Below are 25,810 nucleotides of genomic sequence, written 5' to 3'. Positions count from 1 at the left end.
TCCACAGTTATAAGTTACATGGTGAAACAAGATGTCGGAACGCTACAGTTTTTCGCTGACAACATTCAGGTGATATATTTTATTTATTAGTCTTGTTTTAATGAAAATAATTATTGTTCCTATTGCAGATGAACAGCCTTAAGTGTGTTCTGTGTTTAGTTAACCCAAACATAAGCACTGAATTGGAATCAGCGAAATGAAGGAACGTGACATTGATGTTGCTTCTGAATTACCAAGACCCCGGTTTCCGATACCTAATGACAAAGCATCTCTGGAGTAGACATGTACTTGTCTATTGCTCACTAGTCAGTCTTTGGGACCAAAAAAATCGAAATATGAAACATGCTAAGCAGAAAAACAGAATCTGGTGAACTATGTACAATGGGCAGTGGTAAAGACTAGGTTGATGCTTTTGTTAGTCAATGACTCGACGAGCGCCTGCCCTGATGTTTACTCTGAAAAGCTGGTTCCTCAATGAAATGACCTCACTTTACCATATGACAGCAACCTGAGCTTAAAATCTCCTTGAACGTCATCGCGTTGGGGTTGTCATTGGTGCCAGAATCGAAAAGTAGCAGGTGCAGTTGGCTATCACCCTTGAATGTGTCGGTGAGTAGTCTGCATCAGGCGATGAAAATCAACATTTAATACTGGCCAACCATGTTGATTTCATTGGTTGAATCAGACTACGCACTGACGCTTTCAGGAGTGGCAGCCAACTGACACTTTTTGGCGTGAGTGGATTCTGACGCCAACAACAACAATCACAGCATGAAATATATTGCCCTTGGCGTCAGGTGTTTGAACTACCCTGTGATTAATGTTTATAATGTTTATATGACTGGGTAAAATGCAGCTTTAAGTGAGAAAAGTTGTCCTCTTTAAGGTGTAACTGCAGTCCTAACTGGAGCTAGGTGGAAATAGTGAAATGATACAAAGGATACCATAGGGAACGGAGCTAACAGTATTTAACCCCCAAAAGTGAAGAGGTTTCAAAAAACAAAATCTTCGTCAGTTTCTGTAAAATTCTCCTGATGTGGCGAGATGATATTCCTTATGTGACAATAAATCAGATAGACATGACGTCGGGTAAGGCAGTTATGCTGGAATGCACATTTGAAAGTATGACGTCATTTTTTTGCGATACATCATCGATGGGTGATGCCAGGTATCTTGCATGACGTCACACCAGGCAAAATTGGAAACAACGGAAAACTTTTGTATCTGTGTCATCCTCCAAAACTAATGACAGATGGTTTTAATAAATTGCAATTTTTGTATAATTTAGGAAAGAAGTTCAGACTTTTTCTGTTCTTATCATTTAACCTTGCTTTTAAGACACAGATATCTTCACATTGTGAAATATTCTTGAGCACGGCGTAAAACACCAATCAAAAAAAAAAAAAAAAAAAAAATCACATTGTAGTAGCTCTTTAAGTGCTTCGTTAAACACTTATCAGATAAGTTAATACTTGTTTTCTTTCCTTTTTTTTAGGCCAAATAAGCCATATCGACATCAAAATAGATGTGCCTTCACACAACATTAATGCCTGTCGGATTGATGTTTTGCATCTATATATCATTAATTTATGTTTCTGTTCTTATTTTGCAGTCCTTCTGGGAAGCTGGTGCAGATAGAGTATGCTTTGGCAGCAGTAGCTGCAGGAGCTCCCTCGGTGGGTATAAAAGGTGAGAAAAATCTGCTTTCAGTTTCAGTACTGCTTCATTTTCGCATGCCTCCATAGATAGAGTAGCCAAAGGTTACTCTTGCCGGGTTTAACTTCGTCAAAGGAGTGGTTTTGTATTGTTTTTAATGTAATGATATTCAAGATGTTGATATCTGGGAACTTTCCCTTTGACTTGCGCATACATGGCTGTGAAAACATTGTCTAAATAATGTTGAAAACTCTGCTTGACAGACTTCTAAAAGTACGTCGTCTTAACATTCACAAATTGAGTATGCTATGTAGATTGTTCTCTTGCCTAAGATAGTATAATTTCTAATTATTATTGACATTTCCCTATATCTTTCTATTAAATCTCTCACCTCACTGAATAATCTGAATGGTGAACAACTGCATATGGTTATCTTCATGAAATGTTACGTAAATGAACAAGACTTTTGTTTTAAAATACATTATAATTGTTACTTTACAGATTGCTTATTGGTACATTTGTTTTGAATACAGTGTCATGTAAGATGGATTGTGTAGAAATGATATTCAGTGACATCACTTTTTATGTCAGTGTATTATGTTATAGCAATTTTGTCAATCTGTCCGTCCATCCGTATTCGTGTCCTGGCTATAATTCCAACATTTTTCTTTGTAGAGTTTTAATTTTTGGTGGATACATATACACAGATGATGATGTGTCATGACTCACATTTGTTACAATTTACACAGTTGTCATGGTTACCAGATTACTATTTCCCTTTGTATACTATTTAAATAGATATGATTTCGTGTTCAGGCTATAACTCCCAACAGTTTTCCACAAAGAGTTGTAATTTTTGATGGATACATACATACACAGATGACAATGTGTAGTGACTCACATTTGTCCATTTCCGCAGTTGTCATGGTAACCAGATAGCCATTTTCTTTATATATACAATATGGATAGTTATGATTTGGTGTCTGAGCTGTAACTTCAACAGTTTTCCACATAGAGTTGTAATTTTTGGTGGATGCATGGATACACAGATGACAATATATCTCGACTCACACTTTTCCATTTGGCGAGTGACATGGTAACCAGATAGCCATTTTCGTTATATATATTATACAGATAGATATGATTTCATGTTTGGGCTACAACTCCAACTGTTTCCTGCATAGAGCTTTAATTTTTTGTGAATACAAACATACACAGATGACCATGTGTTGCAACTCACATTTGTTCATTTCTGCTGTTGTCATGGTTACCAGATCGCCATTTTCCCTTTATGTACCGTCAGAAGTTCATTACCTAGAAGTATGCACTTCAATGTAGCTATAGTCTCCGCGGCACATTACACATTACGTCGTCTGTAGAAGCTTGAGCCACCCGGTGGAGAAACATGCCAACCTCTTGGGTGGAAATTGTGAACTGAATCATGGGAAAGCTAATGCAAATGGCTCCTACAAGAACTGGCCACACGTTGAAACTGAAACTCTGTATTTAGAAAACTAGGATTTCAGTAATCATTGTTGCTATGCAGTTAAGAACCCATTGACTATGTTTATAATTCCAAGCAACACTAAAAAAGTTACTATCAAAGACATTGTTATCCTTTTATAAAACTCTCGGTTTAGTAATTTTTTAAAGTCATTTCAACACAACAGCGATTGAAACAGTTTTTCCCACCATTCATCAACCATTTCTCAAACGTTTGCTGCACAATGCAAAGAAAAAAATACATGGCTGCACAGATACGTCACATAATGTGTCAGAGATCAGAGAAAAGAGTAAGGTGCCGTGGAGACTAGCTATAGGGAAGTTGCATACTGCTGGATAATGGACTTCTGATACTATATAAACAGATATAACCTGGTGTCCAGGATATATCTGCAACAGTTTTCCACATAGACTTTTAATTTTGGGTGGATGCATAGATGACGATGTGTCACATTTGTCCATCTTCAAGGTTGTCATGGTAACCAAATACCCATTTCCCTTATATATACTACATAAATAGAAATGACAACTTCAGCTGTTTTCGGCATGAAATTGGGATTTGAGCTAAACACCTTTGTCCACCTGCGATGAAAATTCCACCTCAGGGTTATACTCGCCACAATGCTGCTGATGTTCTTTTATACAATTCAAACAAATGCTTTTGTCAGGGCATGTGTTGTGTTCACCTGAACTCTTGTTAAAACTGATACAGCTTTAATGGATGTGTTTCTTTTCTTCAGCAACAAATGGGGTTGTTCTAGCGACAGAAAAAAAGCAGAAATCTGTGCTGTATGATGAACACAGCATACACAAGATAGAAATGATCACCAAAAACATAGGCATGGTGTACAGTGGAATGGGACCAGATTACAGGTATGTTACTGAATTAACTGTCCACTTTGATTAAAGTTGGTTAACCATAGTATAATTTCTGGTATTTTTTGCACTCAGAATGCTGTCTTTATGTATACGAAGTCTACACATGAATGTTTGCATTAAAATTACTACAGTGGACTCTCTCAATACCGACACCTTTATTAACTGACATGTCAAAACCGACAACATTTCGTGGTCCGTTTACTGCTCCATTTGACAGTAAACCGACTCTTGTCTTTTCTGAACACTGACTGTGGTTTGTAGTACAAATATTCCCAGTGAGCGTTAGTCTCTCTTGTCTAATCCGACACAGCGTGTCACACAATGTCCGACAGAGTTCAAGTTTGGCTTCAACCTGGTTGAAGGGAGGGGAAGGGAGATAATTTGCTTATGTGAACTCTCCCACTTCAACAGGTGATCATCTCCTGTCTTGATACTGTACCATCCCTCCTTCGGAAATCAGAGTTTAGTCACTAAATGAGTGAAAGATGAGTCTGACACTGAGTAGCTCAGTGACTAAATAAAAATGCCTCAAACAACAGTTGCCGTCACAATTTCCCCTGCCATTGTCCTGACAGCATCCGGCCATGGCCAGTAGACCAGCGAAGCGTTGCTGTGTGGAAATGAACTTGAATGATAAAGTTCAACTTATCCAAGGTTACGAAACATTCCCTATGTCCACACAAACTCAATTAGCTCACAAGTTTTCAGTTGGCTGTTCAACTGTGAGTTACATCGTAAAAAGAAAACAGTATTATTTGGACGAATACGAGAATTCCAGTGGTGAGACAAGGCGATTTAAGAATGCTTGTAAAATTGATAAAATCAACAACCTTGCCAGATCGAAATCCTTTCCTGTGTCAGGCCCATTAATCCAGGAGAAAGCTTTAAAGTTTAATTAAACGTATATATGTATGTACAATACACATGTTGTTTTTGTAGGCTACATGCCCATGTTTAATACACCGACATCTTGTCTAAACCAACATTTTTGTTCGGTCCCGAGTACAGTCGGTATACAGAGACTCTACTGTAAAAGGAATAAAAGAATATATACATGGATTGGTGTTCGTTACGATTCTTTTGAAGAAAGATGGTCATTTAACAATTATCAATCTATTGATAAATAAATAAAAAAGACTGCCGTGAACATTTCTTGTTGATTGTTTTCTTTCTAGGGTTCTGGTGAGGAATGGAAGGAAGCTGGCACAGCAATACTTCTTAACTTATCAGGAACAAATTCCCACAGCTCAGCTGGTACAGAGGTTGGCCAATGTCATGCAGGAATACACACAATCTGGGTAAGGTGCTGTACATGCTTCGTCAGGTATTGTTAAAAGTTCTTCTGTACATGACGACATGCAAATATTTGTACATTATTGTATGCATTCATAGTATTTGTGGCTCATCCGTAGTGTTGCTATGCTGTTTACATTAAAAATGTGGAGTTTGGTTTTTGGGTGCTGTCACATGAGTATAAAATGGTGCGTGGTTTTGCCTTTTCAGTGGAGTTCGCCCATTTGGCTTGTCTCTGTTGATAGCTGGCTGGGATGACGATGAGGAGAAGCCATACTTGTACCAGTGTGATCCTTCGGTATGTTAATTTCTGAAACATGCCAAGGGTTAAGCTCATGCGAAATCCAGTATAGTTGGACAGTGTTAACTATTGTCAGATCTGAATGGTCAAATAATGAAATATCAAGCCCAGACCTTTGATATTCATATGCCAATTTTATTTATTGATTCATTTGATTGATGTTTTTTCTGCCATGTTCAAGAGTATTTCACTTTTACAGTGGTGGCCATTGTGGTTGTAGGAAACTGGATTTACCTGTTACTGTCCATAGATAGCTGGCAGATCTTCGCCAAGTGACTTCTTATGCATGTGGAAGGGAATTTGTGGATGTATAGGTTTCTGATTGTGTTCAATACCTGTAGTTAGAATGAATGAATGATTATGGTTTAATGCCACATCAGCAATATTTCAGCCATATTGTGGCGAGACCTGTAGTTAGAAGTGGAAGTGGAATTATTTCTGCGGAGCATACAGTACTCTGCAATGTGTTTTAAACCAATGTGCTACCGTCTACAAGTTTTTGTATTTGTTCATATAGGGTGCCTATTTTGCCTGGAAGGCTACTGCTCTAGGAAAGAACTTTGTCAATGGAAAAACTTTTTTGGAAAAAAGGTAAAGTATATCAATGTAGACATCTCTTTACATACTCTCATATGCTCATAAAATACCTGTATCTATGGAACAGACTTATGCAGCAATTCTCAATATAAAGCAAAACAAATTAAGAAATCTGTCAGTTTTGATCGAAGAGTGGTTTTTCATCCTTGCCCATTTACAGTTCCCTGTTCACTTTCCCCAGAATGTGGATATTAAGTAAATGTCACCGCTGGAAATTAGACATTGAAAATTGTATCAGAACCAAGCTCACAGTTGCATGAAGGTAATTCACTAGTGCTCTCTGAATACAGATGGTTGGACCAAATTCAGTGGAATCTCCACACGAACAAAAAACATTTATATTAATCATGCTAACGCTGTACTTTCTCAGGTACAGCGATTCCCTGGAGCTGGAAGATGCCGTTCACACAGCTATCCTAACCCTGAAGGAGAGTTTTGAGGGCCAAATGACAGAGGATAACATTGAGATAGGGATCTGTAATCATGAAGGCTTCAAACGGTTACAACCATCAGAAGTGAAGGACTACCTAGCATCAGTGGCATAGGGAGGACTCAGCAGCATAAGATGGAAACAAGGACTTAACAACTCTCAGTAAAACTTGTATAAGTGCTGGAAATGTGATGAAATTTACATTGACAAGCAAGCTGTGAGGTTGTACCTTTCAACGTAGGCACAGATTGAGCAGGCAAGATCAAGGAGTCTTCTGAAATCAGTGCTCGAAAGGGAGATAACTGTGTCATAGATGACCAAACACAAGAACTGCTTCATTTGTTGTCTTTTCACACAATGACACCATCCCGTTTGTCGCCATCCAGTTATCAACATGAGAGGTTATTTAAGAACAATATGAATAAGTCATTAAAAAGAAAATCAATATCAGATTTAAGAAAATAAAACTTAACTACTCTTCAAAGAGTTTTGAGCTCTTAACTTGGACTTCTGTTTTTGTTCCAGCTATTGATCTATAATCAATTAGTTTTCCAAAACCTGAATTTATACTTTGATCAGCATTATCTGCGCATACCTCACTAACCGCAGTGTAACCATGGTTTCATGCAGGTTGAGAATCTGTTGAGATAAACAAACACTGCGTCATTTTTTCGTCAAAATTGTGCATTATTTTCAAATCTCAACCCGCGTGTTTAATGGCAGGACGCACATGTTGAGAACGTGTGAGAAATTATTACTACTCTCCACCAAATGGCAGGAGTATAAACTGTGGTGACAATGGCAACATTGGGAAAATTGTCTGCTCTCTACTCAGTTTCTTCTACCCATAGGCGTTCAATTGGGCTGCCATCTTACAAGCAAAATGTTTTTAGGTACAGTGTAAAATCCCAGTCAATCATTGTGCTCTGGCTGACACCTGGATCTTCTGGATGGTAATGACCTTGCATGAAGGGTTGTTCATCATGAGGGCATCTTCTGGTTTTTTAGATTAAGTGTTTAACACCTTTGTCTTGGTGTTTGTTGTAACCTGATCTTGTTGACTTGATTTGACTCAGTACAAAGCAAGTTTCAGCAGTATCAGGTTACACAACAAACACCAAGACAAAGGTGTTAAAGTCTATTCTACCCCCAAGAGTGAAGAAAATGAGGCAAAAACGGCACATTTCATGCAGCTTTTGCTGCTGTTCTCGTTCACTCCCTCTGCAGAGGTTATGCATTTTAGACCAATCAACAACAATCTTAGGCCATTGCAGTTGACCTAGATACTTAATACCTGCATATGTATGACATGTCTTATTGCCACATGACAGCAATATAAAAGTTTATATATATTATGATGTACTGCTGAGCTCAGATTGGAACGGTATGAAAGAAATGTTTTTCTTTTTCCATGTCAAAGCTACAACACAGAACAAACATAACAAATTACATCCTAAAGAAAGATTTTCAGAATAATTTTTATTCACATGAAAGCATTTGTTCTGACAATTTATCATAAGTGATAGTATTTAGTGATTTTTATTATTGAACTACAACTGGCAGTTGATGAGAACATGATTAAATGCCAATGTATTCAATGAGAGCTAAGTTTTACATGGACCAAGTGCATGTAATAGAATTCAACCCATCTGTGGGTCAGCAGATTTGTATGGTGTAATGGGATTATGACCTACTTGTATTTCAGGAGCTGTATCACTTTACACATTAAAAAGATTCCATTATCACAAGTGAATATAAAATTTATCCAATTGTATCAAGTTTTAATAACATCATTACACCATTCTTCATCAGGCAAAACGTGTATTTTTAGTATTACCGTCGATGTGAACCAATGTTCAAAAATACTGATAAATTGTATCATACTTTGCATACAGAGAAAATGGAGTAAATGTTTCAAGTGAACTACACTTGAGGACATGTAATATATAAATTATGTCACACAGATGTTTACATTCACTGTACACTGTAAGTTTTAATGCAGATAGATGCAGATTCATACATAGGCTCATTCACCTAAACATCTATCAATATAAATACAGACCAAATGGTACATCCCTCTGTGAGAGTGGACTCCCAAAGTTATATACTTTCATTCCAGGAAAATAATTTGAACAACACCCTGCACCAAACTGATACTTTCTAGGAGCAGGATTTGAGGTTTAAAAAGAAATGCCACGAAATTATAAGACTAGCACCATACAAAATGTTCAGTGGCTTAATATTCCCCTAAATGCAAGGGTTGGTTTCAAGAGTTGTATAATCTTAGGGACCCTCTTCAAGCACAAGTTGCCTTCCCTTTGGGTATAACAGGACAAAATCTTCTTCATTTTTAACCACAAACAGAAATCGGCAAGATTTAAGAGGCTGCAGGCATATGTGCCATGTATCTCTTTCATGTCAAAATTTTTGCATATCAGGTCTCTGTTTCTGTGCACGGACACTGCTGTGGATTAGCCTGAATGTTATAGGTAAACCCAACCAACTGCTTTCTTCATATTCGGTCAGACCCTAATACCAAGTTTTAATCAGAAATCTAGTCACCCATTCCCAAAACTTCATAAATTAATTTTTAGTACATAATCAAAAGACTATTTAAAAATGTTACACTGAATTATGAATTTCTTTGAATAAAGCCTGTGTTTTCTTTTCATCAGGTTTTCACAGACTCGACCGTTAATAAGGGTTGTCCATCATCAAGTTGTTGTTAGCAAAAATGTTTTGGGGGTCTATGTATTCCTTCACAGCCTGGAGAGTTCCAAGACCCACATTCCCTATTGTCTTGCGCAAAAACTTCTTCCTTATCTTCCCAACTGAAAAGACAAAATTATACCTACAGTATAGATGGCTGGCAAGAAAACTTCAAATATTTCATACTGTAATTCTTCAATCCTTTCGCATGTTTGCAAGGTGTTTATTAACGTATTTTCTGAGTGCATGGTCCTGAATAGACTAATGAGATTATACTTTTTGGGAAGCCCTAGAACTGACCAAGTCAACAAATGGGTTTGCTCCCCAAATCATATTAAAAAGGTACATAGATCAAACTGCAAGTTGCTATTTTATATGCAAAAAGGTTGAGGAATTAAAGTTACAAGGTATGACGATGGGCATGATTAGAACTATATTTTCTTGAAGATTCTGGTTATTAAGAAGTTAACACATATAAAATGCAATAGTATATATGTATTCCTTTTATTAAAAGTTTAGATATTGTAAGATACTATATCTTAACAATTTGAATTCCAGAGTACAAACATTTTTACATGAGAGGAAAAACTGGAAAACACATTACCTCCATGGTGATGAGAAATACTCCCACCATTCGCCAGTATTTCATCCCTGGCCAAAGCCTGAAAGGTTGAAAATATACATATAAAAAGATAAAATATCAGACACATAATTTAAAATATTTTGCTTGGGTGCTTCTTTCAAAAGCAACACATTTGTAGGATGCATCAACACATTCACACGAAAACTAAGTCCCTTTGTTAAAGTAGCATCTATGATCTGAAAGACATTATACTCAAGTCTAAGAAACTCAAATTCATGATAGTTTTTTTTTGTATAATAGTATAAAGTTGATCATAAGTACTGAGTGGAAGCCAACATTATGACATCATGCCATCATAACCAACAGCCCTGAGTCCTTGACAAACTGCCTGACTGCTAAATTCATAGGGTTCAAATTGTCAAGGTAAAGTTAAAAACCTATTTTTCAGAATTTTGGGCCCAAAGACAAAACACTTCTCTGAAAACAGTGGGTAATGTCAGGATGTCGGGACAGCATTATGTCATAATTTTGGCTATAATGGCAGGATGTCATGACAGCATTACGTCATCATTTTGACTATAATGGCAGGCTGTCGTGACAGCATTATGTCATCATTTTAGCTGTAATGTCAGGATGTCGTGACAGCATTACATCATTTTGGCTGTAATGACAGGCTGTTGTAACAGCATTGCATCATCATTTTCGCTGCAATGGCGGGCGGTTGTAACAGCATTACATCATCACTTTAGCTGCAATGGCAGGCGGTTGTGACAGCATTACATCATCACTTTGGCTGCAATGGCAGGTGGTTGTGACAGCATTACGTTATCATTTTGGCTGTAATGACAGGCTGTTGTAACAGCATTGCATCATCATTTTGGCTGCAATAGCGGGCGGTTGTAACAGCATTGCATCATCATTTTGGCTGCAATGGCAGGCAAGTAAGAGCATTACTTTATCACTTTGGCTGCAATGGCAGGCTGTCGTAACAGCATTGCATCATCATTTTGGCTGCAATGGCAGGCGGTTGTGACAGCATTACATCATCACTTTGGCTGCAATGGCAGGCTGTCATAACAGCATTGCATCATCATTTTGGCTGCAAAGGCAGGCGGTTGTGACAGCATTACGTCATCATTTTGGCTGCAATGGCAGGCGGTTGTGACAGCATTACGTCATCATTTTGGCTGCAATGGCAGGCGGTTGTGACAGCATTACATCATCATTTTGGCTGCAATGGCAGGTGGTTGTGACAGCATTACATCATCATTTTGGCTGCAATGGCAGGTGGTTGTGACAGCATTACGTTATCATTTTGGCTGCAATGGCAGGCGGTTGTGACAGCATTACATCATCATTTTGGCTGCAATGGCAGGCGGTTGTGGCAGCATTACATCATCATTTTGGCTGTAATGACAGGCTACTGTAACAGCATTGCATCATCCTTTTGGCTGCAATGGCAGGCGGTTGTGACAGCATTACGTCATCATTTTGGCTGCAATGGCAGGCGTTGTGACAGCATTACATCATCATTTTGGCTGCAATGGCAGGCGGTTGTGACAGCATTACATCATCATTTTGGCTGCAATGGCAGGCGGTTGTGACAGCATTACATCATCATTTTGGCTGCAATGGCAGGCTATCATAACAGCATTACATCATCACTTTGGCTATGATGTCAAGCTGCAGACTTCAGGCTTGAATAAGTAGATTCTGATCAGTCTGGCAGATTTCAATATTTTTTTTTTCTCACTTACTGGGGCATCCACATGGAGTTAGCCTTCATGTTCCCATTTTTGAAACAAGTTTCAATAAGTTACAGCAGAATTCTATTCTAGAGCCCTCTGTTAAAACAAAAATTTTAAACTGGAGTAATTTGTTCCGGACTTCAAAGCCAACAAACCTCAATGTCTTCATACACTTCCACTGGGTTGTTCAGTCCTCTGTAGTTAAATGCGAAGTAGAAATATACACAGGCTCCAGCATCATAGGTTTGGGTGACTCTACAGCAGAGGACATATATAACTTCATTTTCAACTTTGGGCTAAAACTATTACTTATCTGACTGGTGTTTTACGCCGTACTCAGGAATATTTCACTTATGCGATGGCAGCCAGCATTATGGTGGGAGGAAACCACGCAGAGTCTGGAGGAAACTCCCGACAATCCACACGTTGCTGTCAGACTTTCCCACGTACAGCCAGAGAGAGTTTGTGCCAAAATTTTACTACAACAAGAATAATATGATGCTAAGGCGAAGGCTTCCTCCAGTTCTTCATTGTTCTTTTGTGCTGGAAGTTTCTGTTTTACATGAAGGCACACTGGTATATTACCTGGCAGTCTGAACAGTGGGGGGAACATTGCCTGCGTAAAACATGTCTGTCAAAGTCTTGTGCTCCTTCATACTTTTCTGTGATATGGTTGTGGCCTGGGGTTTTTCCCGGGCTCTGTCAGCTTCCTCCCACCATAAGGCTGGATGCCATCGTATAAGTAAAATATTCTTTAGTATGGCATAAAACACCAATCAAACAAAAATATTAACTTTCTGTGATATGCCACTGTTTCTCCAGAGTTGTGCTCCTAAAAGCAAAGAGGCAGTTCACAACCACAGCAGCATACCAACATAGATCGACAGCTAGGAACCAGTTTGAATAGGTCAGAAATGTGGAGCGATCACGTCCATTTTATCACATTTGTCCAGTTAACCTTCAACCAACTCAACCTTCAGCTGATCAGCTTTACATATATTTATTTATTTGATTGGTGTTTTACGCCGTACTCCAGAATATTTCAATTATACGACGACGGCCAGCATTATGGTGGGAGGAAACCAGGCACAGCCCCAGGGAATCCCACTACCATCCGCAGGCTGCTGCAGACCTTCCCACGTACAGCTGGAGAAGAAGCCAGCAAAAGCTGGACTTGACTCACAGCACCGCATTGGTGAGAGATTGCCGCTATGGCATGCTAACCCTGTCGGCCATGCAGGCCCCAGCTTCACATGGAGAGGGTAGTATGTTACAAGCATTGTACAAGCATTGTAAGGAAATTTTGTTCTATTTCAGGTACAAAAACTTTTGTGAGCCTCACCTCCACGAGAGCGGTTTGCTACATTGTACAAGTATAGTATGGAATTTGAACTCTAAGACGTTCTGTTTTACCTCAGGCACAAACACCTCCCTAGTGAGCCTCACCTGCATGTAGCATAGGGTGGGAACTGGACGCCCTTTTCCTTACATTCCCGACCCAGCCGGTCTTTCACATTACGACACAAGTCCAGCACCCTGAAATAAGAGTACTGCTGGTATCACACAGACAGAACGACAACAAAACTAACCTACATCCAGATTACAGCAAAAGAAAACCTAAATTATGTGACTGAAACTCTTTTGAGACAAGGAAAACTAAATAATATAGGTGAAACATATTTGCCCGATTAAAGAGTCAAATGTAAAATATTCAGCTGAAAGATGTATCATGCCACTCAATGTACACTGGTAGGAGATAGTAATACATCTCACTTCTCAAGCATTCTCATTAAGTGTCTTCAAATACCTGTAATATATTTATAACAAACACATGGCCGTTGTACCCTGTCAGGTAACATCCTGACACGATACTTACACAACATGAGAGGTACACTGTCCATGTTAGTATGTTACAGTCATGCAGCACTGTGACAAGCAGTCAGGTGCAATCAAGCCAACTCACCTGTCCCACGGAACTGAGGTCTCAAACGATTCGGCCACAATGTAATAATCAAATCCCAAGTCCTGATGAATCAAACAGAAAATATTTTCAAGGAAATAAACTTACAGTTCATCTCTGATGCACATTTCTTGTTCATGTGACATAATATTATACATTGTAGGTGTATGTCAGAGATCAGTTTTATGGAACAGAAGTTCTCATTAAATCGTTTTAACAGTTAAGAATGGTTCAGAATGCAATAGCTTGCCTAATTATTCTCCCTTGAAAATTAACACCTGGAATATCACAAACAATTATGTGAATGACATACCCTTAGATATGCTATGACAAAGGTAAGCATATACCCTCTCTGTCCATTGTCCTCTCCCCCAGGTAGTCCCCTACAGGAGGAAGAATAGACATCTACAGACATGCAAAAACTTGAAAAAGCAGAAGCTAAATTTATCCACAAATTAATTCAATTAATTATCCTATACATGACGCTGTTAGCCAGTTTAACATGTCTCTCTTATCCACATCTTTTGACACCAAACTAGTCGACAGACATTTTGTAGTAGGCTACTCCTGGACATTTCTGACATTGTTTCTACGTGATTTGATTGGTATTTTATGCCGAGCACAGGAATATTTCACTAATTACAAGTAAACCACTAACAAAAGTTTCATGCATGTCAATACCACACACATTGTATTGAAGCTAGAAAAATCTATCACTTGTGTCTTACCCAAATTTGGAGGCTATTTCATATACCCTTTTCTCCTGAGCAGCCACTTCCTGTCACAAATGAAAAATGTCATTTTTCTGAAATAGGCCCCACATGTTCATGGTACAGAATTATTTGGCTGACTGGAAAATAGGCACTTTGAAAAGCTGACAAATTTATTGAAAGAAAACACTGTCAATCACAATTTATGTTGACCTTTCCACTAGCACACATCAACTTGTTTTAAACTCACTTTTCAAACACATTTAATCACATTAGTACCAAACATACATAAACATGGCGTGCAGATGACTAAAGCTTATTCTAGAACTGGCCTCTTTCTTCAAAATACGCTGAAATTTCTTCCACTAGCTGACCCCCATTAGTGGAATGATTACTTTCGCCAATCTTGGTCAAAGATTAGATACCAGTACTGTTCCTTGAAAACCCTGATTTTCCCTAAAATCAGCTGAAGTCTCATCCTTGGACAACTAGAACTTCATAGGATTTTACAACTACAACGTTTTTCTTACCTCCTTGGTGCCTTCAAACAGAAGAGTGGCAACAGCCAACTTATGAGGATCAAATCCTTTCAGCTTTGTGATGTAGAACTTCTTTATGCCATCCACAAAACTTGACAGCATGGAATTGGCCTCTGGTTTAAGGGCATGACCTGAAATAGAAGAATGTTCACATATATGAATGTATTTATTTATTTGATTGGGGTTTTCAACAACATTTCACTGACACCACTTTACCACTGCTGGTTCTGATTTACTGTATTATTCCTGACTTTATCACTGTAGGTTCTGGTTGACTGCATTAGTCCTGACTTTACCACTGCAGGTTCTGGTTTACTGTATTATTCCTGACTTTACCACTGTAGGTTCTGGTTGACTGTATTATTCCTGACTTGACCACTGCAGGTTCTGGTTGACTGTATTATTCCTGACTTTACCACTGTAGGTTCTGGTTTACTGTATTATTCCTGACTTTACCACTGCAGGTTCTGATTGACTATATTATTCCTGACTTTACCACTGCAGGTTCTGGTTTACTGTATTATTCCTGACTTTACCACTGCAGGTTCTGGTTTACTGTATTATTCCTGACTTTACCACTGCAGGTTCTGGTTGACTGTATTATTCCTGACTTGACCACTGTAGGTTCTGGTTTACTGTATTATTCCTGACTTTACCACCCCAGGTACTGTATTAGTAGTGGCTTTACCATTCACAGTGCGGTATCACTCTACTGGTTCTGACTTTACCACCCCAGGCACTGCATTACTGTATTAGTCCTGACTTTACCACCTCAGTTACTGCATTACTGTATTATTCCTGACTTGACCACTGCAGATTCTGGTTTACTGTATTAGTCCTGACTTCACCACCCCAGGTACTGTATTACTGTATTAGCCCTGACTTTACCACTCCAGGTACTGCACTGGTCCTGACTTTACCACTCCATGTACTGTATTAGTACTGACTTTACCATTCACAGTGCTGTATTACTCTACTAGTTCTGACTTCACCACCCCAGGTACTGCATTACTGTCTTAGTCCTGACTTTACCACCCCAGGTACTGTATTACTGAATGGGGTGGTAAAGTCAGTAAACACTGACTTTACCACTCCAGGTACTGTATTACTGTATTGGTACTGACTTTACCACCCCAGGTACTGCATTACTGTAATAGTCCTGACTTTACCATTCCAGGTACTGCATTACTGTATTATTAGTAAACACTGACTATACCACCCCAGATACTGTATTACTGTATTAGTACTGACTTTACAACTCTTTAGACTGTATTACTGTACTAGTCCTGCCTTTACCACTCCAGGTACTGCTTTTTGTATGTCCTGAATTTACCACCCCAAGTACTGTATTAACAGTAAACATACTGTATTAGTATGGAATTTACCCGTGTTTGCTGGAAGTGTTCTATTTTCTAACATACAACAGCAGGAACTTACCAAACTGAAACTGTTCATTATCCATCAGTCTGATTGAAGCAGGAGCACATCTCTGCAGGTAAGACAAAACACTGCACTAGTTATCACAGGTGATACATAATGTGCAGTTATACAGCAATATAATGTGAGGATATTTACATTTTCACTGTGCTTTACACACTCCTCAGCCCCAATTTCTATCACCTGAGACCAGGATAAGAAACTAAGATATGTAAAAATGTGTAATACTGTTGACAACATGACTGGAGATGGAAAGATAAAGCCGACACTTGTTAAGTACATGTACTTTTACAAAATTAGGCGAAATCTTACCTGTCTAGCTATCTCCCTCAAGCACCCGACACCTTGGTCGAAGGTAGGGAAGACAATTGAGCCATACTTTTTACAGGGCGGGATGGGTCGAATTTTCATTGTCACTTCTGTGACAACACCTAATGTTCCTGGAAAATGGTCAATATTTAGTTCGGTTTAACACGATGCATATCCACCAGAAGAAAATGTCCCCAGAAACAATGGCTCACATTAACCTTCTTTGTTTTACTCACATATCAATTGCATTAAATGTAAATGTCTCCCAAGGAAATATTAAAGCTAGCAAACTATTAGTCACCAACACAATAACTAATAAGTTATGATTATTTATTTATCCGACTGCTGTTTTACACTGTATATTTCATTTATACCAGCTTTAAGGAAGGAAGAAACCTGGCACAGTCAAGGGGAAACCTGGCACAGTCAATGGGAAACCTGGCACAGTCAAGGGGAAACCTGGCACAGTCAAGGGGAAACCTGGCACAGTCAAGGGGAAACCTGGCACAGTCAAGGGGAAACCCACAATCATTCCTAGATTCATCCATTATAATTAAATGATTCCAGAAAAATTTAATTCACTTACTGATTTGATAAGTGGCAGAACACTGCAACCAGGTATGTTTCCCTCTAACAAAAATGGTCAGATTTTTGGGTAGAGGATATCAGGCAGAACCTGGACAAAACCTTGGTACAACAGAACCAGTGAGAGTGGAATTCCAGTCGATGGCCAATTGGCTGTGGCCAACTGATGATGGCCAATTGTAACTGAATGCGTGTGAGGGACAGGGATTGGATTTAAAGTGTGAAAACTTCTAGTTAGTTGTGCTATGATAATCCCAGTCACACAGAGAAAGATTGTGACTGACAGACAATAAATTGTGCTAATTTGTGATAGTCTACCTTCTGAGCCCAAAATGAAGTGATGAATATCCGGTCCACTGGAGATGCGGGGAACCTGACAGCTCTTCTGCATTACTCCCCTGGGGGTTACACACTTCACGTGGACAACCTGTAATGGAAAACTTCTGAGTATTACTAAGATTTCTTAGTCAACATAAAAAGTGTGCAGAAAACACATCAGAAATGCACCAGCAAGCATATGAAATCCAGTCACTTTTTTATTTATCTGAATATTTCACTTATACAATGGTGGCCAGCATTATGGTGGGAGGAAACCAGGGGTCTGAAGGATACCCACGATCATTTGCAGGTTGCTGGAAGACCTTTTACATACATGTACGACTGAAGATGAAGCCAGCAAGAGCTAGGCCTGAACTCCAAGTGACTACATTGGTGAGAGGCTTTTGCATCACTATGCTATGCTAGCCCACTAACCGCTAACTGAGGGCCCCATGGAATTAATCTCTTCCAAACTATTATCATAGAATTAAATTTATAGTTTATGTTTTATTTTATTCAAAGCATTTAAAGAACCAAAGAAATGCTCACCAACTCTTCAATATTGCCATAAATATTTTTCTTCATGCCAGAAGCTCTTGTTGCTACCCATCCACCCAGGGAGCTGAACTCCATAGAATCAGGTTCATGACCTGTGCAGAAGCCCTTAGCACCCAACTGAAATATACATCACAGGTCAAAACATAATCTCTACATGTACACGTACACAGGTGAAAACAAATATATAATATGTGGTCTGCTTCATGGTCTGCATGTATAACATACACAGGTAAAAACAGGTTGTCTGTTTCATGGTCTGTATGTGTATATACACAGGTAAATACATGTTGTCTGCTTCATGGTCTGCATGTATAACATACACAGGTAAAAACAGGTTGTCTGTTTCATGGTCTGTATGTGTATATACACAGGTAAATACATGTTGTCTGCTTCATGGTCTGTGTATGTATATAGATAGATGAAAACAGGAAAATACATATGGTCTGTACATCTATATACACAAGTGAAAAAAGGAAAATACATGTGGTCTGCTTCATGGCCTGTACATTTATATACACAGGTGAAAATAGGTAAATACATGTGGTGTGCTTCATGGTCTGTACATTTATATACACTGGTGAAAAAAGGAAAATACATGTTGTCTGCTTCATGGTCTGTGTATGTATACAGATAGATGAAAACAGGAAAATACATATGGTCTGTACATCTATATACACAAGTGAAAAAAGGAAAATACATGTGGTCTGCTTCATGGCCTGTACATTTATATACACAGGTGAAAATAGGTAAATACATGTGGTGTGCTTCATGGTCTGTACATTTATATACACTGGTGAAAAAAGGAAAATACATGTTGTCTGCTTCATGGTCTGTGTATGTATACAGATAGATGAAAACAGGAAAATACATATGGTCTGTACATCTATATACACAAGTGAAAAAAGGAAAATACATGTGGTCTGCTTCATGGCCTGTACATTTATATACACAGGTGAAAATAGGTAAATACATGTGGTGTGCTTCATGGTCTGTACATTTATATACACTGGTGAAAATAGGAAAATACGTGGTCTGCTTCATCATCTGTACTTGTACATACACAGGTGAAAACTGGAAAATACATGTGGTCCCCTTCGTGGTCTGTATATGTATATACACAGGTGAAAACAGGAAAATACATGTGGTCTCCTTCATGGTCTGTACATGTATATACACAGGTGAAAACAGCTAAATACATGTGGTCTCCTTCATGGTCTGCACATGTATATACACAGGTAAAAATAGGAAAATACATGTGGTCTGCTTCATGGTCTGCATATGTATATACACAGGTGTAAACAGGAAAATACACGTGGTCCCCTTCGTGGTCTGTACATTTTTATATGCAGGTGAAAACGGGAAAATACATGTGGTCTCCTTCATGGTCTGTACATGTATATACACAGGTGAAAACAGGAAAATACATGTGGTCCCCTTCGTGGTCTGTACATTTATATACGCAGGTGAAAACAGCTAAATACATGTGGTCTGCTTCATGGTCTGTACATGTATATACACAGGTGAAAACAGCTAAATACATGTGGTCTCCTTCATGGTCTGCGTATGTATATATATACACAGGTGAAAACAGCTAAATACATGCTGTCTCCTTCATGGTCTGTACATTTATATACACAGGTGAAAACAGGAAAATACATGTGGTCCCCTTTGTGGTCTGTACATTTATATACGCAGGTGAAAACAGGAAAATACATGTGGTCCCCTTCGTGGTCTGTACATTTATATACACAGGTGAAAAGAGGAAAATACATGTGGTCCCCTTCATGGTCTGTACATTTATATATGCAGGTGAAAACAGGAAAATACATGTGGTCCCCTTCATGGTCTGTACATGTATATACACAGGTAAAAACAGGAAAATACACGTGGTCCCCTTCGTGGTCTGTACATTTATATACGCAGGTGAAAACGGGAAAATACATGTGGTCCCCTTTGTGGTCTGTACATTTATATACGCAGGTGAAAACAGGAAAATACATGTGGTCCCCTTCATGGTCTGTACATTTATATACATGTATGCAGGTGAAAACAGGAAAATACATGTGGTCTGCTTCGTGGTCTGTACATGTATGTCCACAGGTGAAAACAGCTAAATACATGTGGTCTCCTTCATGGTCTGTACATGTATATACACAGGTGAAAACAGGAAAATACATGTGGTCCCCTTTGTGGTCTGTACATTTATATATGCAGGTGAAAACAGGAAAATACATGTGGTCCCCTTCGTGGTCTGTACATTTATATACACAGGTGAAAACAGGAAAATACATGTGGTCCCCTTCATGGCCTGTACATTTATATATGCAGGTGAAAACAGGAAAATACATGTGGTCCCCTTCGTGGTCTGTACATTTTATATACACAGGTGAAAACAGGTAAATACATGTGGTCTTCTATGTGGTCTGTACATTTATATACACAGGTGAAAACAGGTAAATACATGTGGTCTGCTTCATGGTCTGTACTTGTATATACACAGGTGAAAACAGGAATGCGGCTTAGACAAGTTAGGTCTGGATTAGACAGCCTCTCAGAAATGACACAACAGCTACACATACATAGGTAACAGCTACATGTACATGTACAATCAGGTGACAGGTAAATACATGTAGTCTGTTTCGGCATTTGTACACAGGCTATCCGCATGGAAATGAAGCATGCAATACAGGTGAAAACACAAAACTTCACAGGCTCTGTGAGCACACAGTCTGCTTCAGAACCTGTTTACAGGCTCTGAACACATAAAAGAGGCATACATCACAGGTGAAAACAAAAGAACATCACTGGTATTTTCTTCCACTTTCCCACCACTGCCATGCTATACATTATATGACAATTCTTACCTTCCTCTCCAGATCTTGACCTATGATCCCTGCCTCTGCACACATCGTCAAGTTCTTCTCATCCACCCATAAAATTTTGTTCTAGTTAAAAAATGTAATATTTTGTTCACATGAAAATAAATCTGGAATGAATTACTTCTTTCACAAGCAGAATATGTACTCATAACTGATACAATATGTGGCATGTCTCAACCATATTTCTTCCATTAACATAAACTTAACACACATTACATATACACCTGAGAATTTGCTGAAGTGACAATCTGCAGCTACTAGAAATTCACCTACAAAACTCACCATCTGTGTCAAATCAAGGGAGATAATCATTCTTGTTTCTCCAGCAGGGCACAAGAGACCGCCTGTAACACTGGTACCTCCTGTCACACAAAATACACTTGTAAAATCAAATACAAATACATTCATGTCAACTTAGACAAACTGCTATCACTAAATGAGCATTGAAATTAATACAAAAATACTACACTTCACAGATGTATTCTCAAAACATTTACACACCACAGAAACATACGCACAAAAAGATATGTAGGGAACATCTACAGAAGCCAAGCTTTATATTTTTGTCATCAAAACTCATTTATCACAAAGATGCCATACATGGAGGTTACTCAATATTTCTGGTCTAAGACCAATGACCACATACCTCCACACGGTATTATTACTACATTGTGTTCAGTAGCCAGTTTTACTATCTTCTCCACATCACTGTGAGAATCTGAAAGACACACCATTAACAAGTCAGTAGCTGAAATAATATCTAACTGTAATTCTTCAACCATTTTGCATGTTTGCAAGGTGTTTATTTAAGTATATTCTGAAGGTGTTATTCTGTGTAGAAAGACACAATTATACTTTTTGTGAAGCCATGATACTGGCACACCCAACCAATGTTGTTCTGTCACCAAAAACATATCAACAATGTGCATAAATTGCACCAAAAGTTGCTCATTTATATGCAAAAAGGTTGTGAAATTATGGTTGTATGCGAAAGACCAAATAATTCATAGAATGCTCTTAGAAACTGTTTTGATTTAATGAGAGTATGTAAGTACAAATACTGATAAAAGTGTATCCTTTTGTTTGAACTTAGCAACTGTGAAACTAAAATAAAATATATAGATAATATGCCTTGTGTTATACACGGGAAGAAAACTTACTTGGCCAAACAACCAAATCCGGGATCCTTTCAAAGTTACTGTCTCTCAGGATAAACACTTCATGTAATGTGTGGCCTGAAAACACAGAAGTGATGTCAAGTAAAAGGTTCCTGAGAAAACAACACTCCTAACATAAGATAAGCAAGAAAATAAACACTGTATTATGTAGGCTTAATTTTAGTCAGCAGCATTTCAAAGTAATGGCTTTGGGATAATTTTGGATACATGCATGTTGGAATGAGCTTGTAAAATAATCCAACTTGCCATGACATCCTGCACGGCCAGGTGTAAAAAGACGTTATCAAATGTAACTAACTTACACAAATATGTTTTTAACAGGTCCTTTCTTAGACTCTCAATACAGAATTTGCTGTTACGCACTGAAGAAACTTATTTCAAGATAGAGAGTAGCATTGTTTTAAGTTGCAAATAGAAGTAAGAAAGACGTTTTGGCCATGGAACTACTCACCATGAGCTCTGAAGAGGCGATCTTGACAGTCATCAGAATGTGGGATGAGCGTCCTGCGGAGATCCGAGATAAACCCCTCATTTTTGATGGGTGGGGGAACATCAGCTGCCGTAATCTCCTCCTGTAATAAACCAAGAACAGTCACGATACAGAATTTAACAAAATGGGCCACCAATAGTGTCAACTCAACACGTCATGGTACTGACTCGGGATGGGGGACAAGAATTTCTTCAATGTCATGAAATGGTATCTGAATTTGTGCGTAACTGACTCGTAAATGTATTCAGAAGGTAAACATCACAATTTCTCAGCGCAAACAAACACATACGTATAAATAGTGATGTAGAATACCTGTGCTGGTGTTTTATGATCTAGGCTTATTCCCACTGTGGACATCATCCACTCTCTGAGCAGGGGCATTTTACAGCCACTCAGCCTGTACCTGTAAGAAGAATATGTGCTGTCAAAGGTATGTGAAAGAACCGGAATAATGTCAAACTGTACCAAACACTGAGCCAATTTATTTATTTACATGTACCTATTTACCTAATTTATTGGTTTCCACCTGGAACAAGGGTGTAACATGATATTGTCAGGTTTCAGTTAGGGCAATCTCTGCAGATATTTGTTTTATTTATTTACTTGATTGGTGTTTTATGTCGTACTCAAGAATATTTCACTTATACGATGGCGGCCAGCATTATGATGGGAGGCAGAGCCTGGGAGAAACCCACGACCATCCGCAGGTTGCTGCCAGATCTTCCACGTACGGCCGGACAGGAAGCCAGCATGAGCTGGAGTTGAAATGCAGATATTTGGTATGACTTTGAAATATGCATCATTGCACACTCCACTAGATTTCTAGACAAAAATGCAAAATGATCAGGGGTTAATAACCTTACTCCTTGGAGATAAGCAGGAGGGCCCAGTCACCTGTTATATCTTCCATAAAACAGTTATTCAGTTTAGACAACAGGAAAAAACACGTAAGGAAACCCGATTACTGCTACAGCTTGACCCAAGGAAACCACCACAGATTACCTTGCAGCCTGATTTGAGGAAACCACCACCATTTAATTGACCACAGCTTAACACAAGTAAGCTACTGCAGTTTCGCCTGAGGAAACCACAACAGCTTCATCTGAGGAAACCTTCACAGCTTGGCTTGCGGATGCCACCACAGCTTGACCTGAGGAAAGCATCACAGCTTGACCTGAGGAAACCTCTGCAGCTTGACCTTGGGAAACCACCATATCCTGACTAACAGAAACCATGACAACTTGACCTCAGGACACCACTTATGTTTGCCTTGTAATGTAGCCAGACAGCAGGTTACAAGCGATTACTCAAGGGTTTGTGCCTCGCACAGCAATTTTTCACAAGTGACTAAACAATCTGAATGACTATATAGGACGTACTAAACAGCTTGGAAACTGTTGGATTACCTCTCCCCTGTGAATTCCACATGACCATCCTTATTGACAATAAATTTGGAATCTTTGTATCCCCAGCCATTCCACTTCAGAAGTTCCTGCCTGAAGAAAAAACAAATTAAAATATACAGTACAGTATGTAAGAATACAATTGTGTACATTAACGCATGTTGTTTCGTAAAACACTGCAGATGATCGTGGGTTTCCTCTAGGCTCTGCCCGGTTTCCTCAAACTCGAATAAGTGAAATATTCTTGGGTAGGGTACCAAATCTTGATAATATTCTTCTAATACTAGCAATGGCATAGCCTATTGATAATATTGATCCACTTTCTCCATTGCTGGGGCCACAAACTGAATCTGTGGCATTTCAATATAATATTATATTACATCACCACGTCTACATCTCTAGCCAGCTGCCCCTCTATCTCCTCTCGGTCTGAAGACCTTTGACCCTACACACACATACTCTAACAGGGATATGATGTTGTTGTTGTTGTTGTACTGCGTACACCAATAACGTGCATATGTTGCACCTGTTACCACACCTTCTTTTCGGGATGGTCGGGACATCCCGACTGGGACTAGAGGAGCTGCAGGCCCGTGGGACCGGACCTTCGTCTTTCCCTGCAGCTGGCACCAAATGCCGACGAATGACTTCTAACCGGTCTCTTGCCGCCATGTGAGTGCATTAGTTTCTATGCCCTAATCTTGACGTGTGTATCAAAGGTTGCTTCGCGGCTGGGGAGATCACGCCACTGAGCAGTATAGTCAAGAATTATCTCCCCTTGTATGCTTGACACGCCAATCTGGGTTCTCTTGGAATGAGGAGCTGTTGCTAAAAGATGTTTGTTTAGCCCACGTGACGTTTGTAGAAATTTGATTGTTTGATAATATCAGTTAACATATCTGAAGAGTGGAATTCATATATAAGGCTAGTCGTGGGACCATTTCCCATTCGCCTTTCAGAGACTGATGCTTGTAAATTGCAAAACGCAAATTGCGCAATCTGTTCATGTATATGTACCGGTCACTAAGACTATCTATCTAGGAATGAATGATGGGCGAGGGAACCTGGGCTACCAGGGGAGAAACGGATGGGGCTCTTTGTCTCATGAAATATCCCAATTGGTCTGAAACAATTACAAAACGAAGTAACGGGCAACTGAGTTGAAAATCTATCAAATTGCTTTTGGTACATGTAGACCTATACATGTAGGCCTATATGATGTCTATTTATTTGCATGTATTGTGTCAATAGCGGGCGTAGTATTTATTTTATTTACACTATACTCAAGAATATTTCACCTATAGGCCAGCTTTGACGGCCAGCGTTATGGTTGGTAGAAACTCGGGAAGGGGGAAAACGACGACCATCCACAGTCTGACCAGCTTAATACGCATGTATGATTTCTCATTTCATCGGAAATCGCATATGATCAAGCTGAGAGATTTAAGGAACTTTAGGAGAGCCTGTTTATACAATCAGGTTGAGAAATTCCGAAATTTAAGGGACTTCAGGGGAGACTGTATAAACTAACAGACTTTGTAATTGTGTCGTTTTACCATCTGTTGGCCTATAGGCCTACTGTATCAAGTTTTGACAGATGTTTGGGCTAATGCAACGACCGAAAATGTTAAACAAACTATACAGGTACCTGTTAGTATAATGTTTAAGCGTTTTTATATATGCTTTTAATCGTCTCCAGGTACCATATAAATACCACCTTTGGCAAGCCTATCATCTATTTGGAA

General features: G+C 38.9%; 2 protein-coding genes across 2 annotated transcripts; one reads left to right on the top strand and one right to left on the bottom strand.

Moving 5' to 3' along the window:
- The first annotated feature begins 11 nt into the window (after positions 1 to 11).
- LOC135482409 (proteasome subunit alpha type-2) lies at positions 12 to 7,116 on the top strand. Its single transcript, XM_064762377.1, has 7 exons — positions 12 to 69; positions 1,613 to 1,689; positions 3,900 to 4,032; positions 5,214 to 5,336; positions 5,542 to 5,629; positions 6,150 to 6,223; positions 6,600 to 7,116. Exons 1-7 carry the CDS (start codon positions 32 to 34, stop codon positions 6,772 to 6,774), a joined length of 708 nt encoding a protein of 235 aa, XP_064618447.1. The 5' UTR covers positions 12 to 31; the 3' UTR covers positions 6,775 to 7,116.
- A 1,114-nt stretch (positions 7,117 to 8,230) lies between these two features.
- LOC135477493 (alkyldihydroxyacetonephosphate synthase, peroxisomal-like) lies at positions 8,231 to 24,763 on the bottom strand. Its single transcript, XM_064757616.1, has 20 exons — positions 24,604 to 24,763; positions 24,069 to 24,158; positions 22,975 to 23,065; positions 22,624 to 22,744; positions 22,155 to 22,229; positions 21,641 to 21,712; positions 21,277 to 21,356; positions 20,980 to 21,060; positions 18,107 to 18,232; positions 17,558 to 17,666; positions 16,658 to 16,785; positions 16,346 to 16,397; positions 14,900 to 15,039; positions 14,388 to 14,437; positions 13,973 to 14,042; positions 13,663 to 13,724; positions 13,146 to 13,235; positions 11,855 to 11,954; positions 9,973 to 10,030; positions 8,231 to 9,490 (listed from the first exon to the last, which is right to left on the bottom strand). The coding sequence occupies exons 1-20, from the start codon at positions 24,735 to 24,737 to the stop codon at positions 9,354 to 9,356; spliced, it is 1,866 nt and encodes a 621-aa protein (XP_064613686.1). The 5' UTR covers positions 24,738 to 24,763; the 3' UTR covers positions 8,231 to 9,353.
- Positions 24,764 to 25,810: the final 1,047 nt, after the last annotated feature.

This window comes from Liolophura sinensis, chromosome 1 (assembly GCF_032854445.1).
Source record: "Liolophura sinensis isolate JHLJ2023 chromosome 1, CUHK_Ljap_v2, whole genome shotgun sequence".
In the NCBI taxonomy this organism is placed as follows: Eukaryota; Metazoa; Mollusca; class Polyplacophora; order Chitonida; family Chitonidae; genus Liolophura; species Liolophura sinensis.
This window is presented reverse-complemented; position numbering and strand designations above follow the sequence as displayed.

Bases quoted from the DNA above. Each gene is read 5' to 3' on its own strand.
- LOC135482409 (XM_064762377.1), top strand. From the start codon at position 32: ATGTCGGAACGCTACAGTTTTTCGCTGACAACATTCAG. The intron at 70-1,612 runs GTGATATATTTT...CTTATTTTGCAG, and splicing joins TTTTCGCTGACAACATTCAG to TCCTTCTGGGAAGCTGGTGC. The intron at 5,630-6,149 runs GTATGTTAATTT...TTGTTCATATAG, and splicing joins TGTACCAGTGTGATCCTTCG to GGTGCCTATTTTGCCTGGAA.
- LOC135477493 (XM_064757616.1), bottom strand. From the start codon at position 24,737: ATGGCGGCAAGAGACCGGTTAGAAGTCATTCGTCGGCATTTGGTGCCA. The intron at 21,061-21,276 runs GTGAGTTTTGTA...TTTTTTAACTAG, and splicing joins CCCTTGATTTGACACAGATG to AACAAAATTTTATGGGTGGA. The intron at 11,955-13,145 runs GTGAGGCTCACT...CCTCTGCTGTAG, and splicing joins CCACCCTATGCTACATGCAG to AGTCACCCAAACCTATGATG.